Genomic DNA, 20,149 nt, shown 5'->3' with positions numbered 1-20,149 from the left:
TAGATTCTTGCTTACAGTTATTTAACACAACTATTCTCGTCCAGTATGAAGTTCTGTTCCCCCTTCCTCGACTTTCTTTTCTAGCTATAGAAAGAGGAAACAAAGACTCCTACTGCTGACCACAATTTTTATTACTGTACTAGGGCACAAGCCTAAATGTTGGCATTTTCTTGCTTTCACCTAGGCAGGAGACAAGAATATGTATACAAACTTCCAAGAACTCCTTCATTAGGAGAACTGTTTGGATAATAGTGCTCCTGAAAGACATAATCCATGAAAATTCCCAACAAATTGATTCAGGCACAACAGTTTACCTAGAAAGAAATATGTAATCTAAAACAATTTTAAATAGAAACACACTGAAGGTAGCACAGCACTGGAGAGAATAAAAAGCAACACAGTACATCTACACTCAATTTCCCAGTGGAAGGGCATAATTAAAAGATGAATTTTCAACACCTTGGACAGTCAGAATACATAGGGAAACGTTAACTTCCTTGAAACACAAACAGAATAGTAGACAGAAGAAGCAAAAGGAAAAGTCTGTGTATCATATAAGCTAAAATGCTGGCTTAACTTTGAGCAACTTACTTTCACTGACTCTGTGTTAGCAATAAGGCTATTTTTACAAATACGAAATCCTCTGTATTTTTGGAAGACACTGACTAAAGTCTGAAATTCGCAAGAAAACTTGGTAAGATTAAAGATTTTCCTATTAAAAAAGACAGTTTGTCCAACTTACTATTCCAGATCTCTAGTCAAAGAGAAGCACGTGGGCAAATCAAGAGACTTTCCTCAGAGATACTGCCTACTCCCAAAAGGCCATTTTTTCCCACTGTGGCAAAACTTCAGAGTTAGCTTCATTGAATTAGAGAACCATCAGCAAAGTACATGATCAACACTGACAAAGAGCAGCACCAAACCTGAAAGAAAGTAACCCAATCCTGGCACGAGTACCTTGCAATTGCAATCCCCAAAGCAAAAGCAGGCTGCCACCCACAAACCCATGACACACAACACTTGCAGCTGTAGCCATGAAGTTGCTTCACCCAATGCAGAGAGATGCATTGACTGAACTACAATTGACCCAAATACAGCTACAGCATCCTGAATCATAAGAAAGGAGTTGAAAACATCCTCTGTGGGTCCTACTCTGCATTCAAAGAGGATGAAAAAAAAGACAAATAGCTAAATTCAATTTTCAAACTGTCTCCCCAGAGATTACAGAAATGCAGTAAGATTTTACACAGAGGAAAACCATTAAGAATTAGCTAGTTTATAAGACAACACTTAAAATTCATTGCAGACAGCACTGACTTAATATTGATGATGTAAATTCAATGTCAAATAAGCCAGCTCAGTGTCCAAGAGAAGACTGTTAAGAGAAGGCTGTTACCCCTTTACTACTGAGGGAGATTTTTGTATTAGGTTCAAAGCCTGTGATGTGCAGAATTTGGTTTATACATTGAGCTAAACAAGCCATCCTCCCATATGAGAATCCTAGAGCACCATATTTAGGCATGGCTGGTAGAGGATGGCCAAAGGCAAGTTGGGATCCAATGGGCTGCAGGCACTGGGATTATAGCGAAGCAGTTTTATTGCAGGAGAAGACAGCTAAAATATAATGCAAAACATTATATATCATGCCACAGCAATTCCTCAATGAAGAGTTTTTTAATTAAAATGAAACTTCCTAGTGGAAACACTTAGTCCTTTAACATTATCATGAAGCATATAGTTGACAAAGTAAGGAAAATCCCACAGTTCATCTTGTAACACGAACACAGTTTGAATAGCAAACAGCACCTAAAAGGTAGGTAAAAACCCTCTTCTTCAGCTGCAGTTCTCTAATTCCATTTGCTGGGTATCATTTTTGATATTTCATTGTTTAGTAAGCAGCTGGAGGACAGCAATGGCTTCAAAGGTAACAACACTCTAAAAAGTTCAGCACTTTAGGTGAAATTTCCAGAGGGTCCAGCAAGTGAAGTGGAGACAAGCAATGAAAAACATAAATGCTCCACTCTTTTCCAATAGATATTTGTAATAGTTACAGCAAAGAGAGCAAATATTTCATATTAGGACAAAAGTAACGCTTGTCAACATTATTTTTGCTTGTTTACACTGGATTATGACTGTTTCATGCCAGAACACACTATGATATGCTTAAATAAAATGAACAATTAGCAAGTATATGTAGTTATTTCTCTAGCATTAAATTATCTCTCTATACAGAAGTCTATTTTTTTCAGAAGAGGAATTAGTTTTGACAGAAAAGTTATAAAAATATGTCAATATTTTTTTAAACAAAACAGTTCAATTTTTTATAGAAGCCCTATATGATACTAGAGAGCAAAAAGGCAAGGAAACAATATAACCTTAGAGGCGTAATCCAAAGACAGCTTTACTGTTACAAGTGCAGAACATCTTTCTTAAACTTACCTCTCCTCCATTAACATACTCCATCACAAAACACAAACGATCCTTTGTCTGGAAGGAATATTTCAAGGACTTGCAAAGAAAACAGCAAAATCAAACCAGTTATCATCTTATATTAACCCAATGCTTTGCACTTAAAACTGTAAGTAGAAAATTCTGATTTTGGTAAGAACTTTAAGAGTAAATAAAAGCGTAATTTTATCTGGATCTTGAGATGAATTAACACAAAAACTTTCAAGTGTTTCTTCATCACTGCTACATGTCCACTGATATGAAAACATCATGCTTATTACAAGAAAATATTAAATGGGTACTAAAACATACGATTTCATACAGTACTAGCTATTTCCACTCACTGTACTCTATGATATCCACTTCCACAGTGCCCATGAAGAGAGAGATTATCATATTCCTTTTCATTTCTCCCAAATGAAATTATAAAAGTCATCTTAACATCCAGCATGCTTTCATTTCCAAAGCAAGGACTTTCTAGTTTCATATTATGGAATGTTAAGGATGCTAAGTGCCAAATTAATATATTAATTTCCATATAATTTTAAAGTTGCAACAGATGTTACGATCTTAATTAAAGAATTTTGATTTATCAGTGTTGATACTTATCAATGATACCACAGAAAATCTACAGATGAAGACTTGCCTAAAAGAAATTAAATGTAGTAAAACTACATGTGACTAAACTGCATATCTCAATACAAAACTTGCTGAAGAATAACAGAAAGATAAGAAGATATAACTGCAGTACCATTGTTGCACTTTTTGATGCAACAAAAGAACCCCTACTCCTGCTTACCATTACACTCTAATTCAAGAAACACTGCAGGACCTCTTTCATCTTTACTGAATTTTCAAGTATATTTTGGCCCACCAATGTAAATGCAATCCTCTTCTTTCCAAAAAAGTTAAGTTTTTCTAAATAGGAAAGCTTCCATGCTATACTTTGAAATTTTAATACCAAAAAAGAATTCCTTGTCTCCAAAAGCCTGTTTATTACATTTTGAAATAAAAGGAAGTCTTTTAAATATATTCTCAAACAAGAGGAATCAGAATTACTTCTACAGAAGAAAGTCACCTGTAAAGTTAAATCAATTAATTGTAATTTGTCATGAGTCTCAACATTTTCATCTTCTCAGTTTTTTCCTTCTGTTAAATATCAACCATATGAAGACAAAGGTAGTAAAGGTTTGAGTTTTGTGGCTCTGTGAGCTACTTATTTTGAACAAAGCGGACAGTTATTTTTATTGTTTTACTGAATTCTTAATTAAATTTTCTTGATAAAAAATGCTTACACTTCTGTGAAATTAATAACTTTTATTTTAGAAGTGTTTATATACAAAAACTGCAAAAAATTGCACAAGTTACACATTTCTGCAATTAAATTTAATTTCAGTACAGTAGAGCTTTACAAATTTATTAGAAATTTTATTTCTGAATTCTCAATTACATATCCTTATCAACTGTATCATAAGCACCAGATAGCTACTGATTGTTTACAAATCATCATGAGAAAGAATTCAAAATTTGTAAAGGAAGTTCATAATGAATGTTAAATATTACCTGCTAATGTACTTAAAACTAGTTCCTAATACTTACTGTTAAAAAAGGGTGTCTGGTGTTTTTCAATACTCTGCTTTCTGTAAGAGTATGAGCCACTTCATCCTGAGAAATAAAGAGGAGAAGAAATAGGTCTGAATTAAGATATAAAATTGTTATTTAATTAATTGTAAGGAAAAAGTCAACACTTTCAAAAAGAGAAAGCTACAGTACAGTTTTGAAAATCTTCACATTTTTTGAGGAAATATTTGACAAAAAAACAATTCAACATATTTTATTTGGTTTCCTTATTTTCTTGCTTAAAAATGACGCCTTTACATTCAATTCAGAGAAGAAAGAAATTATAATATTGGATTTGATAGCTTAAAAACATAGTCATCACAACTTCACAGCTCTGGTATGAATCACCTGAACAATGTATCTACAGAGAGACTAAACCAATGTGCGAGACATGTACACATGGAATAACTGACAGGCAAATATAAACCCCAGTCTCATCTAGCCAAGTGCTAAGTCAAGTTAGGTTTTCTGGTTTTAAACTTTCACTTGGTTTGGTGTTGGTTTTGCTTTTATCCACCCAAACTGTCCTTAGGAGCCCAGCAGCACGCGGTGCTCCTCTGACCAGACTGAGCATCCCTAAGGACATTGACCTCATCCTTGGGAATGGGAGATGTCCACACAACCCCCCAACTCATTTCCAGCCACAATTTGGAAAAGAGGCACTTTTTGGAAAAGAGAAGAGAGACAGTGGCACTCTCCTGTCTGTGAGCCCAAATGGGAAAGGTAAAAATGAGCTCTATACCAAAGTGAGAGAAGGAAACTGAGCAGTTGCTGTGGAAATTCGCTTCCTGGCGAGCTCATCCGTGTTTGTTCCCAGCTCCCTCCACAGGCCCTCTCCCCAGCCCCCGGGGTGGGCACCGTGCAGGGGGCAAAGCAGGAACCTGGGGGTGGCAGGAGGGCCCAGGGGCGCGGCTGCCACACCACAGAGAGCAGAGCTGGCCAGGGGCCAGGGGATGAAGGTGGCAGGCAGAGGGCTCACCCTGAGCTACAGCGTGAGCAGCTCCTGAGGGCTGGGAAGAAAAGCACAGTGCCTAGGGGATTCACAGTACAAACACACAGCCATTTTATACAATTCTGCATGCAACACATGCTGTGAATCCCCCTCCCTGGCTGCCAGGGGCCTGAAACACCCAGGAGCCGCGGGGAGGGTGCAGCCATTGTCTGTAGCACCAAGCTACCGCTGAGCTTTACGTTACACAAAACTAAAGACTATCCTGGTGGGACTCAAACTTCTACTGTACACCTAGAGAAGTAAATATATTTAGTCAGAGCACACATTATTATTGCCACAAATAATAGCAATATAACATTATTGTACTACACACACGCTTATCAGACTATGCTCTGAAGATAAGGTATTGTTAAACTGGAAAGTAAACACAGATGTCAGGAGTTTGAAATTAGACTTTAAAAATTGTCAAAATAGGAAGTTGAAAAACAACAGTCCGTGGGGTAATAAATTATGATGCCATTTAGCTGAAGAGCAGTGCAACAATGAGTATATACACTACAGTGATATACAGGGGGAAACACTAAAACAAAAAAAAAAAAAAACAACACACTTCAAGGAGAAAAACAAGCACAGAAGGTTCATTTATCTATTTATTTATTTTTAAACCTCTGTGGTTCACCAGATATATGTCATAAAAAGCTAGCAACGGCCAGTTTTTCTGGAATTGCTTCAGGAGTCTGTAATACTGGTAGCAATTTCCTTGTAAGTGCAGTATTAATCTGTCATGTAAATAGGATAAACAGATTTAGTCTGAACTGGGCAGATGCTATACAGCTGTCAATGCACCACTTTTCTGTTTCATGCTATGTTTAGGGCTTTTATAGGGCTACTTTTTGCACAGGCAGGTAGCAATGGGACAAGAGGGAATAGTCTTAAACTAAAAGGAGAGAGATTTAGATAAAATGCTAGGGAGAAATTCTTTACTGAAAGAGTGGTCAGACACTGGGAACAGGTTGCCCAGAGCAACTGTGGATGTCCTATCCCCAGAGGTGTTCAAGGCCAGGTTGGATGGGGCTTTCAGCAACCTGGTCTAGTGCAATGTGTCTCTGCCCACAGCATGGGGATTGGAACAAGATGATCTCTTAGGTGCCTTCTGACCAAAGCTGATTCTAGAGTGTATATTATATCACTTACATGCTGAATTGGGACTGCAGATCTATTCCACCCAGTGACAAAATCCTTAGCACTGATCTCCAGAATTAAATACTATTGATAAATCCCCATAGCATGCTCACAGCCTGACTGGGTTAAATTCAAACTTAAACAGTTCCATCTCTGATTTCTTCAAAATCTCTACCTTTATACATACTTCTATGAACAATAGTTTTTTGCTAACCTTAGACAAAGTTTCCCAATAATCAGCTTTGATCAATTCTAAAAAGTCAGTGATATTGTAGCAGGCAACAATGTAATTAGAAAACCCCTAAAATTTAAAAATCTGTTTGATATGTTATTGGTACAAAGAAACAGGCTGAAATGCTCTGAGGGCTGGGAGGATACAAGCCAGCAGCTGCAGAAAAGGAGCTCACAAGATCTCCTGAGGATCCCCTGATGCCAGGGGTGAGCAGAACACTGGTCAAGGGTGTCAGGCTGGAGACCAAGACTCAGCACGCAGCAACCAGACAGACTCTGAGATCAAGAGGGCAAACCATAGAGACTGCTGCCAGGTCTTACAAGGAGGGACACTGAGGTGCTCCTTCCCATGCAGAATCAGGAGTGCACCAGCAACAGCCTCTGTTTTTCCTGTATCTCCCGACTATTGAAGAAGAGAAGGGCACTCTTTGCTGCTGTTAACCCAAATCGTGCACATGCTGACCAGGTGCCACGGCACACAAGACAGCTGCTGAGGGCATGTAGAACTTATAGGTCAGTCTCTTCACTGCTGAAGACATAAATTTAAGTCTCTCACTCTGTAACATGGCTAGTTATAATGATACTCAAAGAAATATAATTGTCTTTGAAGCCTCCACTGCTCTGCCAAATTTAATTGCAACTGATCTACACCTTCTCAAGCTATCAGAAAGTGAGTAACAGACAATGAACATAGACTGCAAGACCCTCTTAAGCCCTGTTTCCATAGGTCACTAGGAAACCCATACAAATCTGAAGGATATTTTAATATTTAATCGATGTAAAATAGTATTTACCCACTCACATTTAGTTTTTATGCATACTGATATTGTCAACCTCAAGCATTCAAAAAGATCACTCAGACCCATGTCCCTCGAAACACCCTCATTTAATAATGGGATTATTTTTAATTGTGTCTCATGTTGATACATATATGTAGGTTTCTTGCTTTCAACTTCTATGGAAGTGGGATTCAAAACTTCAGAATTGCTAGAAACAAAACTCAGAGTAGATGATCTAAATTTAAGTTTGAGTGATATTATGACCACGCACAAGAGCCAGTGACACTAATCAAGTTTAAGTGACTAGACAACACCAGTTTAAACCACAACTTCAGACATCAGCTTCAGACTTTTCCTATTTCTCAAAAACTGAAAAAATTGAATTGTTAGTCCCATGCATAGCAATCTTATACAACACAGCAGGAACAGAGCACAGGCCCATTCAATTAAATGTGTTTATCAAGTAAACCTCAACTGACTTAGAAAAAAAAACGTGAAGTATCCAATATGCCCCAGAATGCACTTTTTGATGCATAAGCTCAGATTGCACTATCTTGCTGCCCAGTAAACTCTCTCTATGTTTTAGGACATTCCAGATTATAAAATACTGGGAAAAGGCATGAAAAATGGTTATACTTTTTTTTTTTGCATTCTTGTTTTCTGAAGATACACACATACTTTCATCAAACTAAGTTTTCCTCAAAAACCAATATACCTTATGTATTAAATATTGAATATTCCATTCTATAAAATGACCCAATACTAAAAATATAAACTTTCTTACCTTTGCAATAATTACTTCTTTTTTCAAAATCTTCATAGCATAGTATTTGCCACTAGCCTTCTCTCGGACCAAGATAACTTTGCCAAACGTGCCTTTGCCCAATAGTTTTAAGTAGTCAAAATCATTCATTGTCTATAACAAACAAAGAGCAAAGATTAGCAAGACCTAGGTTATCCAGTTCCAACATATAACCAAACCCTGTTACCAATAAAATAAGAACAGTTTACAAAAACAGGCCCAATCCTGTGACTAAGTTTGTAATCACAGAATTGTTTAGGTTGAGAAAGACCTTTAAAATCAAGTCCTGCTGTTAACCCAACACTACCAAGTCTGCCACTAAACCAGGTCCTTAAATGCCACATCTACATGTCTTCTAAATAGCTACAGGGATGGTGAATCTACCACTTCCCTGGGCAGCCTGTTTCAATGCTTGACAACTCTTTCAATGAAGACATTTTTTCCTAATAGCCACTCTCCTGCAGCAACTTGAGGCCATTTTCTTTCATTCCATCACTTCTTTCTCGGGAAAAGAGATCAATCCCCCCTCCTCTGGCTATACCCTCCCTTCAGGCAGTTATAGAGAACAAAAAGGTTCCCTCTGAGACTCTTTCTCAAGGCTAAACATTCCCAGCTCCCTCAGCTACTTCTGGACACTTCACCAGCTCCATTGCGCCTCTCTGGACACACTACAGCATGGATCAGATCACTGAACCTTTCCCCTTGGTTTATGGGAGTTTCATTCTGCTTCCCTTCCCTGTCTTTCAGTTTGGGGAGGGGCTGAGTGCCCAGACAACACTGCTCTTGTTGCTTTTCACCAAGGCAAAGAAGGCATCTAGCTGCTGTCATTAAACCAGCAGGATAAATAGTTCAGTAGTATTAATATAATGCTCAAAAGCCAAGTATTGCACACATTTTTATTTTTATAAAGCACACACAGGACAAAGCCTTAGCCTAAAGCAGCGTTTCAAGAATGCACCACATTTAAGAAATTTCATCAACTCCTGCATTACCAGGGACACGCAAACATGGTGTATTTGTATAACACCAACCACTGCACTGATGGCTTTTTTGAAACACACTGGATCCTCACTGAAATGTTGTGCCTGTAAGACTTTATAGCAGCCTTTGCATTAGAACTTTTTAAAATTTGAGTAGAGATTACAATTATTTGGTATTTACATTAATCTGGCTCTGAAAAAGAGGAAGCAGCAAGTTTTCATCTTTCCTGTGAATGCTGCTACTGCCCTAGTTTTGCAGGTTAAACACAGTACACCCAGCTGGTTCCACCAATAGACAAATCGAGTCTAGTAGGTTTATCAGCTCAACTGGCATGCCACACATGGTAAGAATATGATCAGATGATCTCAGATCCCAAAGCATTATAGCCACTTTCCTGAGCCCAAAGTTTGAGTCAATAACCCTCTTACTTTTACAAGTTCATTTCACAGCCAGTTCAGAAGCATTGGTCTATGCATTAGATGCAAAGATGAGGATGTAGACAAAAAACAGAACAATACTGGGAGCACAGTGACTGCACAAGGGCTGCCTTAAATTGACAGCAGAATTTAGTTGGATGATCACTGTGTGCCTCTACAGCATATCTTTCATTGTGCTGTGTTAGTGCTTGGTTGCAGCACCACAAAACCATCAAGTTTTGCAACTGGAGAAAAGCAGCTACAAGTTCTGAAAGCTGCTTTGAAACTCACCTATTCTTGTTACAGCACTGTCCCACAGTAGCAATGACATTTCTTCCTTTGTGAAAAGCACACCTCAAAACATTTTTGAAGAGTAATTATACTCTGAGTCTCAGTATTGCTAAGTTAAATATACTTAATCCTTTTTTGTGAGCAAAAAAGATCATCTTTCGTCTTCTCAGCGCCTCTTTCTATCACTAGTCGTGGCCTTAGGCAGTTGTGTTGAATACTGCTGCTCTGGATAAATTTCTACTTGTATTTCCCACAAGTGAATTAGTACTTTCCTTATCTCTACCAGAAATACCTCTTAACACTGCCTACATATTTTACACACTTTCCAGGTGTAGAGGCATTGGGCATATCCCTGGCGTGCCCAATGATCACAAACAGCAGCAGCAAAATATATTCACTTGTGTGAGAGAAAAAAGGCAAAATTACCTTCTGAAATTATTTATTCCTTTAAGCACAAGTGCATGATACTATTAGTGTGGATCTGAATTTGCTGTTGACAAATTCTGAAAGTAATTTATGCAGTTGTTCACTCAGAGTCAGTTTGCAATGTGCTCACATAAGAGGTTGAACTGAAGTTCTGTCCATCACATTTTTGTGCAATTCCTTAGCTTTTAAGAGTTCAACCTGCAACTTCAAAGGTGCCAAAGGTCTTCAACACTCCATTTCAAAGCTCCATTCAGAAGAAGATGCTTCCCATATATCAATTTTCTGCTATATCAACAGGAATTAAATCTTTTTCCCATCTAACTGTTGATTGATAGCTTTTAAGCAAACTAACCTTGATGTTCACACAAACATTTTGCAGTGACAGATCTTGCTTTGCTGCCCAAACCATCTCACACCAGGAGGAACAAAACTGCATTTATCTCAGCAACAAATATGGGCAATAGAGATTTCAAAGGCTTGGTATAGATTTACCTAAAGGACACTCACTTTACACAACTGAGTGTAAAGTTAAATTTTATTACTACAGACAAATCCTTGAAGAGTCAACTTTTCCAAAAACTACTGTAATGTGTGATAACTCACAGCGCACGATGTAGTATGTAAAGCTGTGATCACAACACTGTATGGCTCCTCGTTTTCAATCAACTAAAGGTAGGACTTCTCAATGATCTCTTTCAGTTCAGCATTTTGGAAAATCAGGTTATCTACTCGATGGTTCTGTGACAACCATCAAGCAGAAAACAATTGCATTTGAGAAAAAGCAGTTAATATTGACAAAAAAACATGAAAAATTAAAAATGCGTTCAAAACACAATTCAAGCAGAAGATGAGTAATTCAGGGCAGAATCCTTCAGTTTGTGCTCCCTCACAAACAATGGCTGACAGCTTTATTGATAAAAAATAATGAGCTGTGACTGAGTGACTGTAAACAACCTATCCTTTTAACAGTCACAAATGTATGACATCATAAAGCAGCCTCAAAGAAGTAACTTCTCCAACATTGCTGATTTTTCTAAGACACTGGAATTAGAGAGTAACCATCAGAGTCTGAATAAAACCAGGTTAGCAAAGTTGCCCTTTGCCCATACACAGAAGGAGGATCTTGGCTCAACTGATCGCAGACAAGAATTTGATGCTAAGGGCAGCAGGTGAGTCAAATTGAAAGAATGATTTGCCCAAAATTTGCTTACATAATGCTTAGCAAAGCAGTCATGAATCGCAATGCAAGCTCAGTGAAAACAAGTTAAAAATACATGTATATTTATAAGAGAAAGGTAATAGGCTTGCAAGATTTTGAGCCATGGCTTAACAGCACATTATGGCAGTAGTGTTAGTTCTAAGAATAAAGTCTCTGATGCTCTCATTCCTTAGAAGCTTAGCAGAAGGCTTAGAGATGATACACAGTGCAGGGTAACTCAAAAAGTCTGCCAAAGAACACAAGACCTAGGGAGATAAAAACACAGATGCCATAGCTAGGGGTGTACTGAAAACTGGTGGAAAAATGGAAATACTTCCTAAACCTGAAGAAAGATGGTAACTTTGGAGGCTCCCGTAAGATTGGATTCTTTCTCCTTCATTATTTTCCCTAGTTTTTCATTCCTATTGTACTCCAAGTTTTGAATCTTTTTCTTCATTACATTAATTTTAGGCTTCTGAAAAATCTGTTCTTTATTCATCCTGCAAATCAAATTTGTAAAACAAGAAAAAGCAATGAAGCCACAGGAGACTGTACTAACCAAAAAAACCCACAAAAAAAAAACCCAAAAAAAACCAAAAAAACATTATGATGTTCAGCTTTCTATAAAACCTTTTTACTCCCTTAAGGAAATACCTGTTGACCATCGAAACACACAATTCCCTATGGATGATCTGTTCCAAAAAATACACCATAATGTAGGTGTATGCACCCTAATGAAAATTCCTACCAAAGAAACTAACTCTTTTTTTTTTAATTCCTGATGTGCACAATTATTAGACCATGTGGAGTTTTCATCTGATTTCATCAAAGAAAAACTCTACTAAGAAGTAATAGTACAGCAAGAAATAAAAGTAGTTTACTAAGAATTTTGAGTATTACAAATTTTATTGATGTGTAAGACTTGAATTGCATGTTGACACCATTTTAAAAAACCGGGGAAAAGAGGTGCTTCTGGTTTTTCCAGCTAATCTAAGCAGGGACGTAGCTGTCATGTTTATTCAAATCAAGTTTCACATCTTAAAGGCTGTTTTCTTTTCGCTACCTTTTCAGAGAAGAACAGGCCCAACTCCTCTCTGTCTTGTCTCTTAATCTGATTATGCTCTTCTACTCATATGTATACCATCTGGTGCATGCACAAGCAAAATTCACTGGGCTTAGATGTAAAATCAGGTGACAAAACAAGCTTTTGTCAAAAAGGACACATTGTGTAAAAATCCCTGAAAGGAAAGATATCCAGTACAAAAAAAAAAAAATCAATAAAAATGCATTAAGTCATTATAACTGAAATGGTTCTGATTACATGAACAACTACGAAATCTTAAACAACAGCTTTTCAGAGACATTTCTATAAAACGGAAACAGTTTTTAAAAGACCTATTTTTCACTATTTCAATGAAGCAGTGGCAATTCCCTGTCATAATGGTCATTTCATATCTTTTATTCCAAAAACTTCTGAGCATCTTTCATTAATGTCTTCCAACAGATATAAATCTACTGTGGGATTCTTGAGTTCTGGCTCTATTGATTCTTTTTTTTTCTTTTTTTTCACTTTATTACCTTTTTATTTATCTTTTTTTCCCTAGTTCTGTTATTTTGCTCTGTTATTAGATGTTGAATATCAACATTCTTCATTTCAGCTTTGTTTTGCAGTTTGCTTTTGGCTCGTTGCCAAAGCCATAAAATATTATGTAGTGCTGCCCATACACTGTCCCACCATATTATTTCAGCATTTCTTAAAGCACAAGTGGCAAGACAGAAACAAAACTGATCCTCTTACCCCTGTTCCCACAACCCCTTTTGTTGTATGGGAAACTGCACTGTGAACAAGGAGAGAGGAGAGCACATTCCAGATAAACTACTTGGATCAGACAGCATTAATATTGACATCTGGAAAATGAGTGTTGTTATGCAGTGGTTTTGTACTCCACTAAAAGGATACACAGGCTTGGAACAGTGCTCAGATCTTTAACAGAGCAGACCCAAATCCCTTCCATATAATCACACTGCCTCTCACAAGGCTGACACATCTTAAACACTGCCTCTGTCTTGCTGTCATTTATATTTTACCCTGAAGCACAGTCATTAAATATCCATGCCATCAGGCAAAAGGTTTAAAGTCAGCCTGACAATATATATTCAGAGTATTGTTACAGCTCTCTATAATTGATTTTACCTTTTTCTATAGCAGACAAAGGTTAGAAATTTGCATACAATGAAACTGCAGAAAAGAACTCTGTTTAGACTGCAAACTCAAGTTCTTAAAAATTAGGACATGATAGAACGAAATTACCTATGCCATCCTTTTATATTCTGAAGGGCATAGCTCTCAGCCCTGACTTTTCTACGGTTCTTGCTTCATGTAGTACAACAAACAGAATGTGCTCTATTAGTAAACAGAGAAATGTTCACCATTTCTTGTATTGTTCATCACTCAAAGGCATTCAGTTATGTGAGCCATAAGACTCTTTTGCTCTGTCAGCAGACTTATACTTAATTTTCTACAAGTTTCACTTCTAGGTAAAAAAAAGTAAAGTCAATCCTATGTAAACTGGTTATTATTTTTTCACGCAATTTCAGTGAATTTCTTGAGTCATGTCAACTCTGTATAGCAAATGAGAGACATGACTTCGAGTAGTCCATACAGGACAAAATGGAGGCACATCAGCAAACTTTGAGTGGCAACAGATCTTTAAAACATGCTCTTGGTTTTGTGTTTAACCTGTTGACTCTGGAGATGCAACCACAAGTATGTTATAGCTAGCAATGTACATGTTCCTATTTACACCAAAAGCTGTAAAGGACCGCAGAAAAACAAAATGCTGTTTGCTGTTTTCTCGTACTTCATTGAAAACTAAAGCAAAGTTATTTCCCAACTTATCAAAAACCAAGGTCATTGAAAGCCAGATCCTGCTAGCCTTTCTCATGCAAATTACCTAATTTGTACTGGGTATTATTTGCATGAGAAAAGGGGCAAAAGTAGTTGTCTAAAGAAAATATTTTATTACCATACTTCTAAAATAGCAAACAAACAAAAGGATGAAATAATAGTCAAAGAATAAGAAGGATGTTAGCATGTGCCTGAATGGTTGAACTTTGTTTTTCAGAAGTGCCATATCAGTTTAACCAATAAACAAAACTAGAGAAATTCAGCTTTATTGAAATAAATAAGTACTTTGATCTTATAACACACAGAAATTTATGTTGAAATACTATTCCCTGCATATTGCTTTATGCAACTAGACCATTCTCAAAAGTTATTTTTTAAGGTCATTACCTTTCTTTTATGATGGGTTGTTGAAGCATCCATCTCTTCTTCTCCTATATTGTCTATCTGAGAAGTTGGACTGCAGTTCATCCTCTCCTCTTCTTGCCTCTGAAGTCTGTCTGCTACAGCCTGGATTGCTTCTGTCCATTCTTCCCTATCATGAACAAGCCAACACCTCTATCAGAAACTCAAAAAACATATTGTTCATACAGTTTTTCACATGCTACATTGCTTGAATGTTCAATCCTTATGTTACACAGCAGAAGACTCATACTAATCAATCACTCCAATTTCCTTCCAAATCCTGCATTTTCTTAAAGGGGGTGAAGTTGACCAGAAAGGATCACTAAATGGCTAACTTCAAGGATTTGCAGCTTCTGATTCTGTAAGTATTTTACTAGTGGGAACTTGAAAACATTTGTTCCATGTATAATACACCTGAGAGCATGTCATCTCTTATGCAATAGTACTTCATAATAATAAATTACTCTTTTAAGAGACTTTTTGGTATTCTCCCTTGTTTCAAGACATTTTCACAGAAAATGGTTTATTAAATCACATCATATGTTCAAGTCTTTGTCTCCTCTTACAGGAGGACTTACAGACAAACTCAACTTACAGGCTTTTCTGCAAATTTCCCTCAAAAAAGACGCTCAAAGATAACTAAATTCCTAAAAGCATCCTAAAAACCTGTGGCTGCACTGAGGGGCAGGCCCAAGTGATGGTTCCTGTGGAGGGACAAGCAGGGCTAGCAGAGCAGCACAGACACAGCAGGCAGCCCTTGAGCAGCTCATAGCCACACACCAAGCACGCTACCTGCTGCCTCTTGCTCAGCCAGTAAGGGATATGGGATATTTTCATGGTATTTATTACTGAATGCAGTGTGAGCTACTACACTGCACAGAAAAAAAGACCGGGTTTTTAATTTTTTATATAATTAAAAAAAACCCTCTAAGTCAACAGAACAGAAAAAGCAAAATTGTTGCTTATTTACTGATACAAAAATGATAGCCAGATCATCATACTGGTCTCAAAAGGAATGGTGTCCACAGTGGGAAGAATCAGTGCATCTAATCATAGACAGAGTATGGGAAATTTGAATGAGTTATCCTGTATCTCCTACATGCACTAAAAAACTTTTTGGTGCATTAAAAAAGTTGATTCTTACGCATTTGTGAATGTTTACCGAAACAAGAAAAACTAATAAGCCAACATAAAATAAATTATAATAAGCATGCTGCTTTCTGTGCCAAAAGAAAGGAGCACATTAGGAGGAGTAAGACAGCAAGGCTGGAAATATTTCAATCCAGGCTTTGGATGTTCAAAATTTAACACTTCAGAGACATATCATGACATAGTTTTGGCTTATTTGAACACACTCATCCCACCTACTCATAGGCAACTCTTACTCTAATTATGAGCTCAGATAATATTTTACAGAAGCTGACTTAAAAATCTTTAACTAAATGCTCAGAATGTCACAGTTCCAAGTGCTGGTTGCTGTACAGGCCCAGCAGAGACTCTGCTGAGTCTTCTGCACAAGGACTGTGAAAAGGAAAACAAGAATAAAACCCTCACCGTTCCTCTGGAGTGTCTACATGGAACGTCCTCTCTATGACAGTGGTCCACTGAAGACATCTGATAATGAATGTGTTCGGCTTTGGTCGCTCTGTTTTCATTAGCTGACATTCTAGACAAATACATGACATTGCCTTTTTTATACATTGCCAGTTAATGGGTGAAAAGCAAACAAAACCACTTAGATGAAATTCATTCAGCTCATGTATCTGCATTCAGGATCTATCCAGCACACAAGGAAATACAGAACAGCAATACAACCACAGGTTTGAACAAAAGGTAATAGGTAACAATAAATCAGGTGAAGAAAGCAGTCAGAAGAATCGATAGAACTTGTATCATTGTCCATATAAAATGTGCAATCTCCATTTCTAAACTTGGTCTGTGGTATGAGGCTAAGAGTATTACATCCTGGATTGCTATAGCATGCCAAGGAAACAGCAGTAGCCACTGGCATATTTTTCCATCTGCACCCAGCAGGAGGAATATGACATTTTCCCTTCAATGGTAACCATGTCACAATTACTGATAGTACTGCCATTTCAGGCTAAGGTTTATTATAAAATAGCCTAAGAAAATTCAGATGTTTAAATTAGTCTGATTATTAAATATAAAACAATCCCGCACACACCACCAGTGGGGCTACCCCAGGAAATCATCTAAGTCTCTTTGTGTCCTAAGGCAGAATCAGATCTACCTATGCTATTTCTCGTAAGTATTTCAAAATCCCCAAAAAGTACTAATTTCAAAACCTCTGTAAGCAAACTGTTCTATCCAACTATAAAGAAATTAACTATTTTTATTGCTATAAGATTTTTCCTAGGATTTAATGCAACTGTTCCCATAATTTCAGCATACTGTTTCTTGTCCTTTTGATTAATTTACTTCATCTTTCCAGCAGCTGTGCCTTTTAGACATTTGAACACTGCTTTATCTCTCTTCAGTCTTCGTTATGTCAGTTCAATCGATGTGTCCTTCACCAGCTGCACTTTCAGATTTGACATCCTCCTTATTCCACAACTCCAGACATATTACAGACCACCACAACGCTGGCGATTCAGGCACCAAACATTACAGCTGCAAAACTCTGACAAACTAAAATTCCTTATTCATGCAAATACATTTAAACATTTTTGAGAAGCTAAGGTTATTCTGTCAAAAGTGTTACATGCTTTCCTGCAGCTACCACAATGTAGACACAAACCATCACATCTCATGTGTGGAATATTATCACTTGTTCAAAGCTGATACAGATCAAATGTGTGCATGTGATCTAAAATGATTCATCAAGTTCACAAATCAATCAATAATGATATGGTAAATGAATTCCTGTTCACCTACAATCTGCTGTAACTTCTTTTTGATATAGCTACCACCTACCAGTTGACCCACACCTTTTACTTATGTAGCTTACTATTCTTTATTCCAATTAATGTCAACGCTTTGCAGAAGTCAAATGACATATACCACTTAACAAGGCATGCTTTCCTTTCACAGAAATAAATTATTTTGGCTTGACATATTTTCTCTTGACAAATTCAGGATCCTGAAACCTCAACTATCATCTACTGCAATTTTTTCATTTGAAAAAACAAAGAAATGTGAAAGTGGATATGCCTATCAATAGTATTTTTTTCTTCAGCTTAGCAGAACACCTGAGAAGCCTGACAGACACACGTATGAGAAACAAAAGAGGAGTGAATATTGTCCTATGCACATGTGTATTCCTTGATGAACAAACATATATTCACCATACATTTATAAATTATTACTGAAGTCAGACTGCTCACTGTCAGGAACAGAGATGACATTCCATTTAACATTTAATTAAAAAAGAGAAACAGTAGTTCACCCTCACTGCTTACACACACACTGCTAGGTCTTGGATGGAAGGAGAACCATCCTCAACATGTAGAAGAAAGATCTACAGCAGGAGGGACACAGTAAGAGGGAGTTTAACACAAAAGCTGGAAGAGAAATAAGGCAGACAGAAGCATGATGAAGTAGAGCTGCTTAGGGTACCTAACCAGGGTTGTAGCTCAGTGCAATTACTCATGAGATCAAAGAAATCCTCATCTTCAGGGGTATGGTTGAAGTCCAGCTATGGTCATGGTGATAGTGAAGGGAGGGTTAACAGGCTTTTTTTTAACTTCCTCAGCTGAAGTTCCAAGGAACATGTGGGGCTACCTTTCTAGCAGAAGAGGCTGGAAGCATTGTCTGCTCTAAGATTATCTCATCTTACTCCTGACAAAACCATCCTCTCATCTTTAATCCTATCACACTTCAATCATGCAGGCTGAAATTTTCTTTATTGGGTGTCTGCCTAAAGCTGAACACTGCTGGAAAATGCTGCTTTTTGGAGAAGAGACTTTAAACTTGGCAAATCAAGACCTTTGATATCCTTTTAGTATTCCTGTGAAAATGTAAGGCATCTGGCCACACTACATGTGGGAGGGATAAGAGTGCAGTAGGAGGAGGGTAAAAAATTACAGCAACAATTACTAAAGCATAAAATCGTTGAAAGTCTAGGCACTGAGTATAATCCAGAGGCTACAGCTATCTACTGCCTCTCCACACGCTAAATTGAAAGCATTTCACTTATATTCATAATGCCTTACCCTCTTCTTCACACAGTATGAAAAAGGAAGCACCTCACTGAGGCAAAATCCAATGTAGAAAGATGGCATACAGCAAGTTATTTACAGGAGAGCTGTTATGAACAAAAGACTAGGGAATAAAGGGCAGAAAGTGGTAATAGGACAGGAAAAAGACTGGAACCTATATGAGAAAGAAAAGCATGGGAATAGCTAGAATATAGCCAAACTAGAGTACCTAATTTAGAGGAAGGAAGGTGAGAAAAGTTGCCAGGGACAAATATGAGCTGACTGTGTTAGGACAGACTGAAGGAAAAAAGGTACAGAGACAAACCTGCAGAAAAATCTGTACCAATCAAAAACCACAATGTCTGTGAAGGAACTGAAGATTTTGAATTCCACCACTTATTTTCTCTTTGCCAATACATACAAATATGAATACATTTAAACTGCATTATTTAACTTTTGCAACTCACATATTAAAGTAATGGAATGAATAGAATTACATCTGCTTATGACCATATAATATGGTCTTCACCTATATATGTACAAAATATTATATAAAATAGTATATATATAGTGTATCATATATAATATATATTATATATTATATATATATTATATATATAATATATATAATATATAAAAGTAAAATAAATATACACATTGGTATGTACTTTAAGTAAATCTGTATCTAATATACTACATATATTACATTTTTCAGTCAACCATTAAAGCGATTATACACATTATTAACAAGAACAAAATATTTATTAACAATATAAATAATAATAAAACACTATTAACAAAAAAAAATATTCTGAGTTTTCATTACAGATACTAAAAAACCTTAAGAATTTAAAATGATACTGAAAACAAAAAACCTCCAGAAAAACAACCCCCAAAAATGCCATTTCACTATCACTGGAGGAAATTATTGAAAAATAAAATTTAGCAAAACTTAACTGGCTTTGGTAATATTCTGTTACAGGTGGATAAAGATTGGATTTGCTCGTAGAAGGTTAAAATTGAATACATTCATATCCACTCCTTATGAAGCAAAAAGGGTTTCAGAAAGAAGTGGAGGACCAGTGTATGCCCAAAAGAGGTGTACTACCCATTCTTCTCAAGTAGATAAAAATAACTTCACTCTGCTGATACTTAGTAGTCCCACATGTTTCATGTGCTGCTGTATACAAATGTATGGGATGAACATTATTCCTACCATGACTACAACGTAAAAAAAAACTTGTCTGTGAATATCTTGCACCTACTACTATTGGAAAAAAAAATCTATTAAGATGAATAAGTGCTGTAATACACAGTTACTGCTAATTACCAAAATATTTTTCTACTAATTAGTGG

General features: G+C 36.8%; 1 protein-coding gene across 8 annotated transcripts in view; it reads right to left on the bottom strand.

Moving 5' to 3' along the window:
• AKT3 (AKT serine/threonine kinase 3) overlaps positions 1 to 20,149 on the bottom strand; it is a 150,598-nt gene that overhangs the window by 43,430 nt on the left and 87,019 nt on the right. For all 8 annotated transcript variants that reach the window (XM_072927273.1, XM_030269630.4, XM_072927272.1 and 5 more), the window contains 5 exons: positions 16,191 to 16,302; positions 14,622 to 14,766; positions 7,997 to 8,128; positions 4,048 to 4,113; positions 2,440 to 2,508 (listed from right to left, as the gene is read on the bottom strand). In XM_072927273.1, coding sequence (XP_072783374.1) covers positions 2,440 to 2,508; positions 4,048 to 4,113; positions 7,997 to 8,128; positions 14,622 to 14,766; positions 16,191 to 16,302 — 524 coding nt within the window. The remainder of the gene's footprint in view (positions 1 to 2,439; positions 2,509 to 4,047; positions 4,114 to 7,996; positions 8,129 to 14,621; positions 14,767 to 16,190; positions 16,303 to 20,149) is intronic.

This window comes from Taeniopygia guttata, chromosome 3 (genome assembly GCF_048771995.1).
Source record: "Taeniopygia guttata chromosome 3, bTaeGut7.mat, whole genome shotgun sequence".
In the NCBI taxonomy this organism is placed as follows: domain Eukaryota; kingdom Metazoa; phylum Chordata; class Aves; order Passeriformes; family Estrildidae; genus Taeniopygia; species Taeniopygia guttata.
The sequence above is the reverse complement of the archived record's forward strand: the minus strand, read 5'-3'. Positions and strand labels throughout refer to the sequence as shown.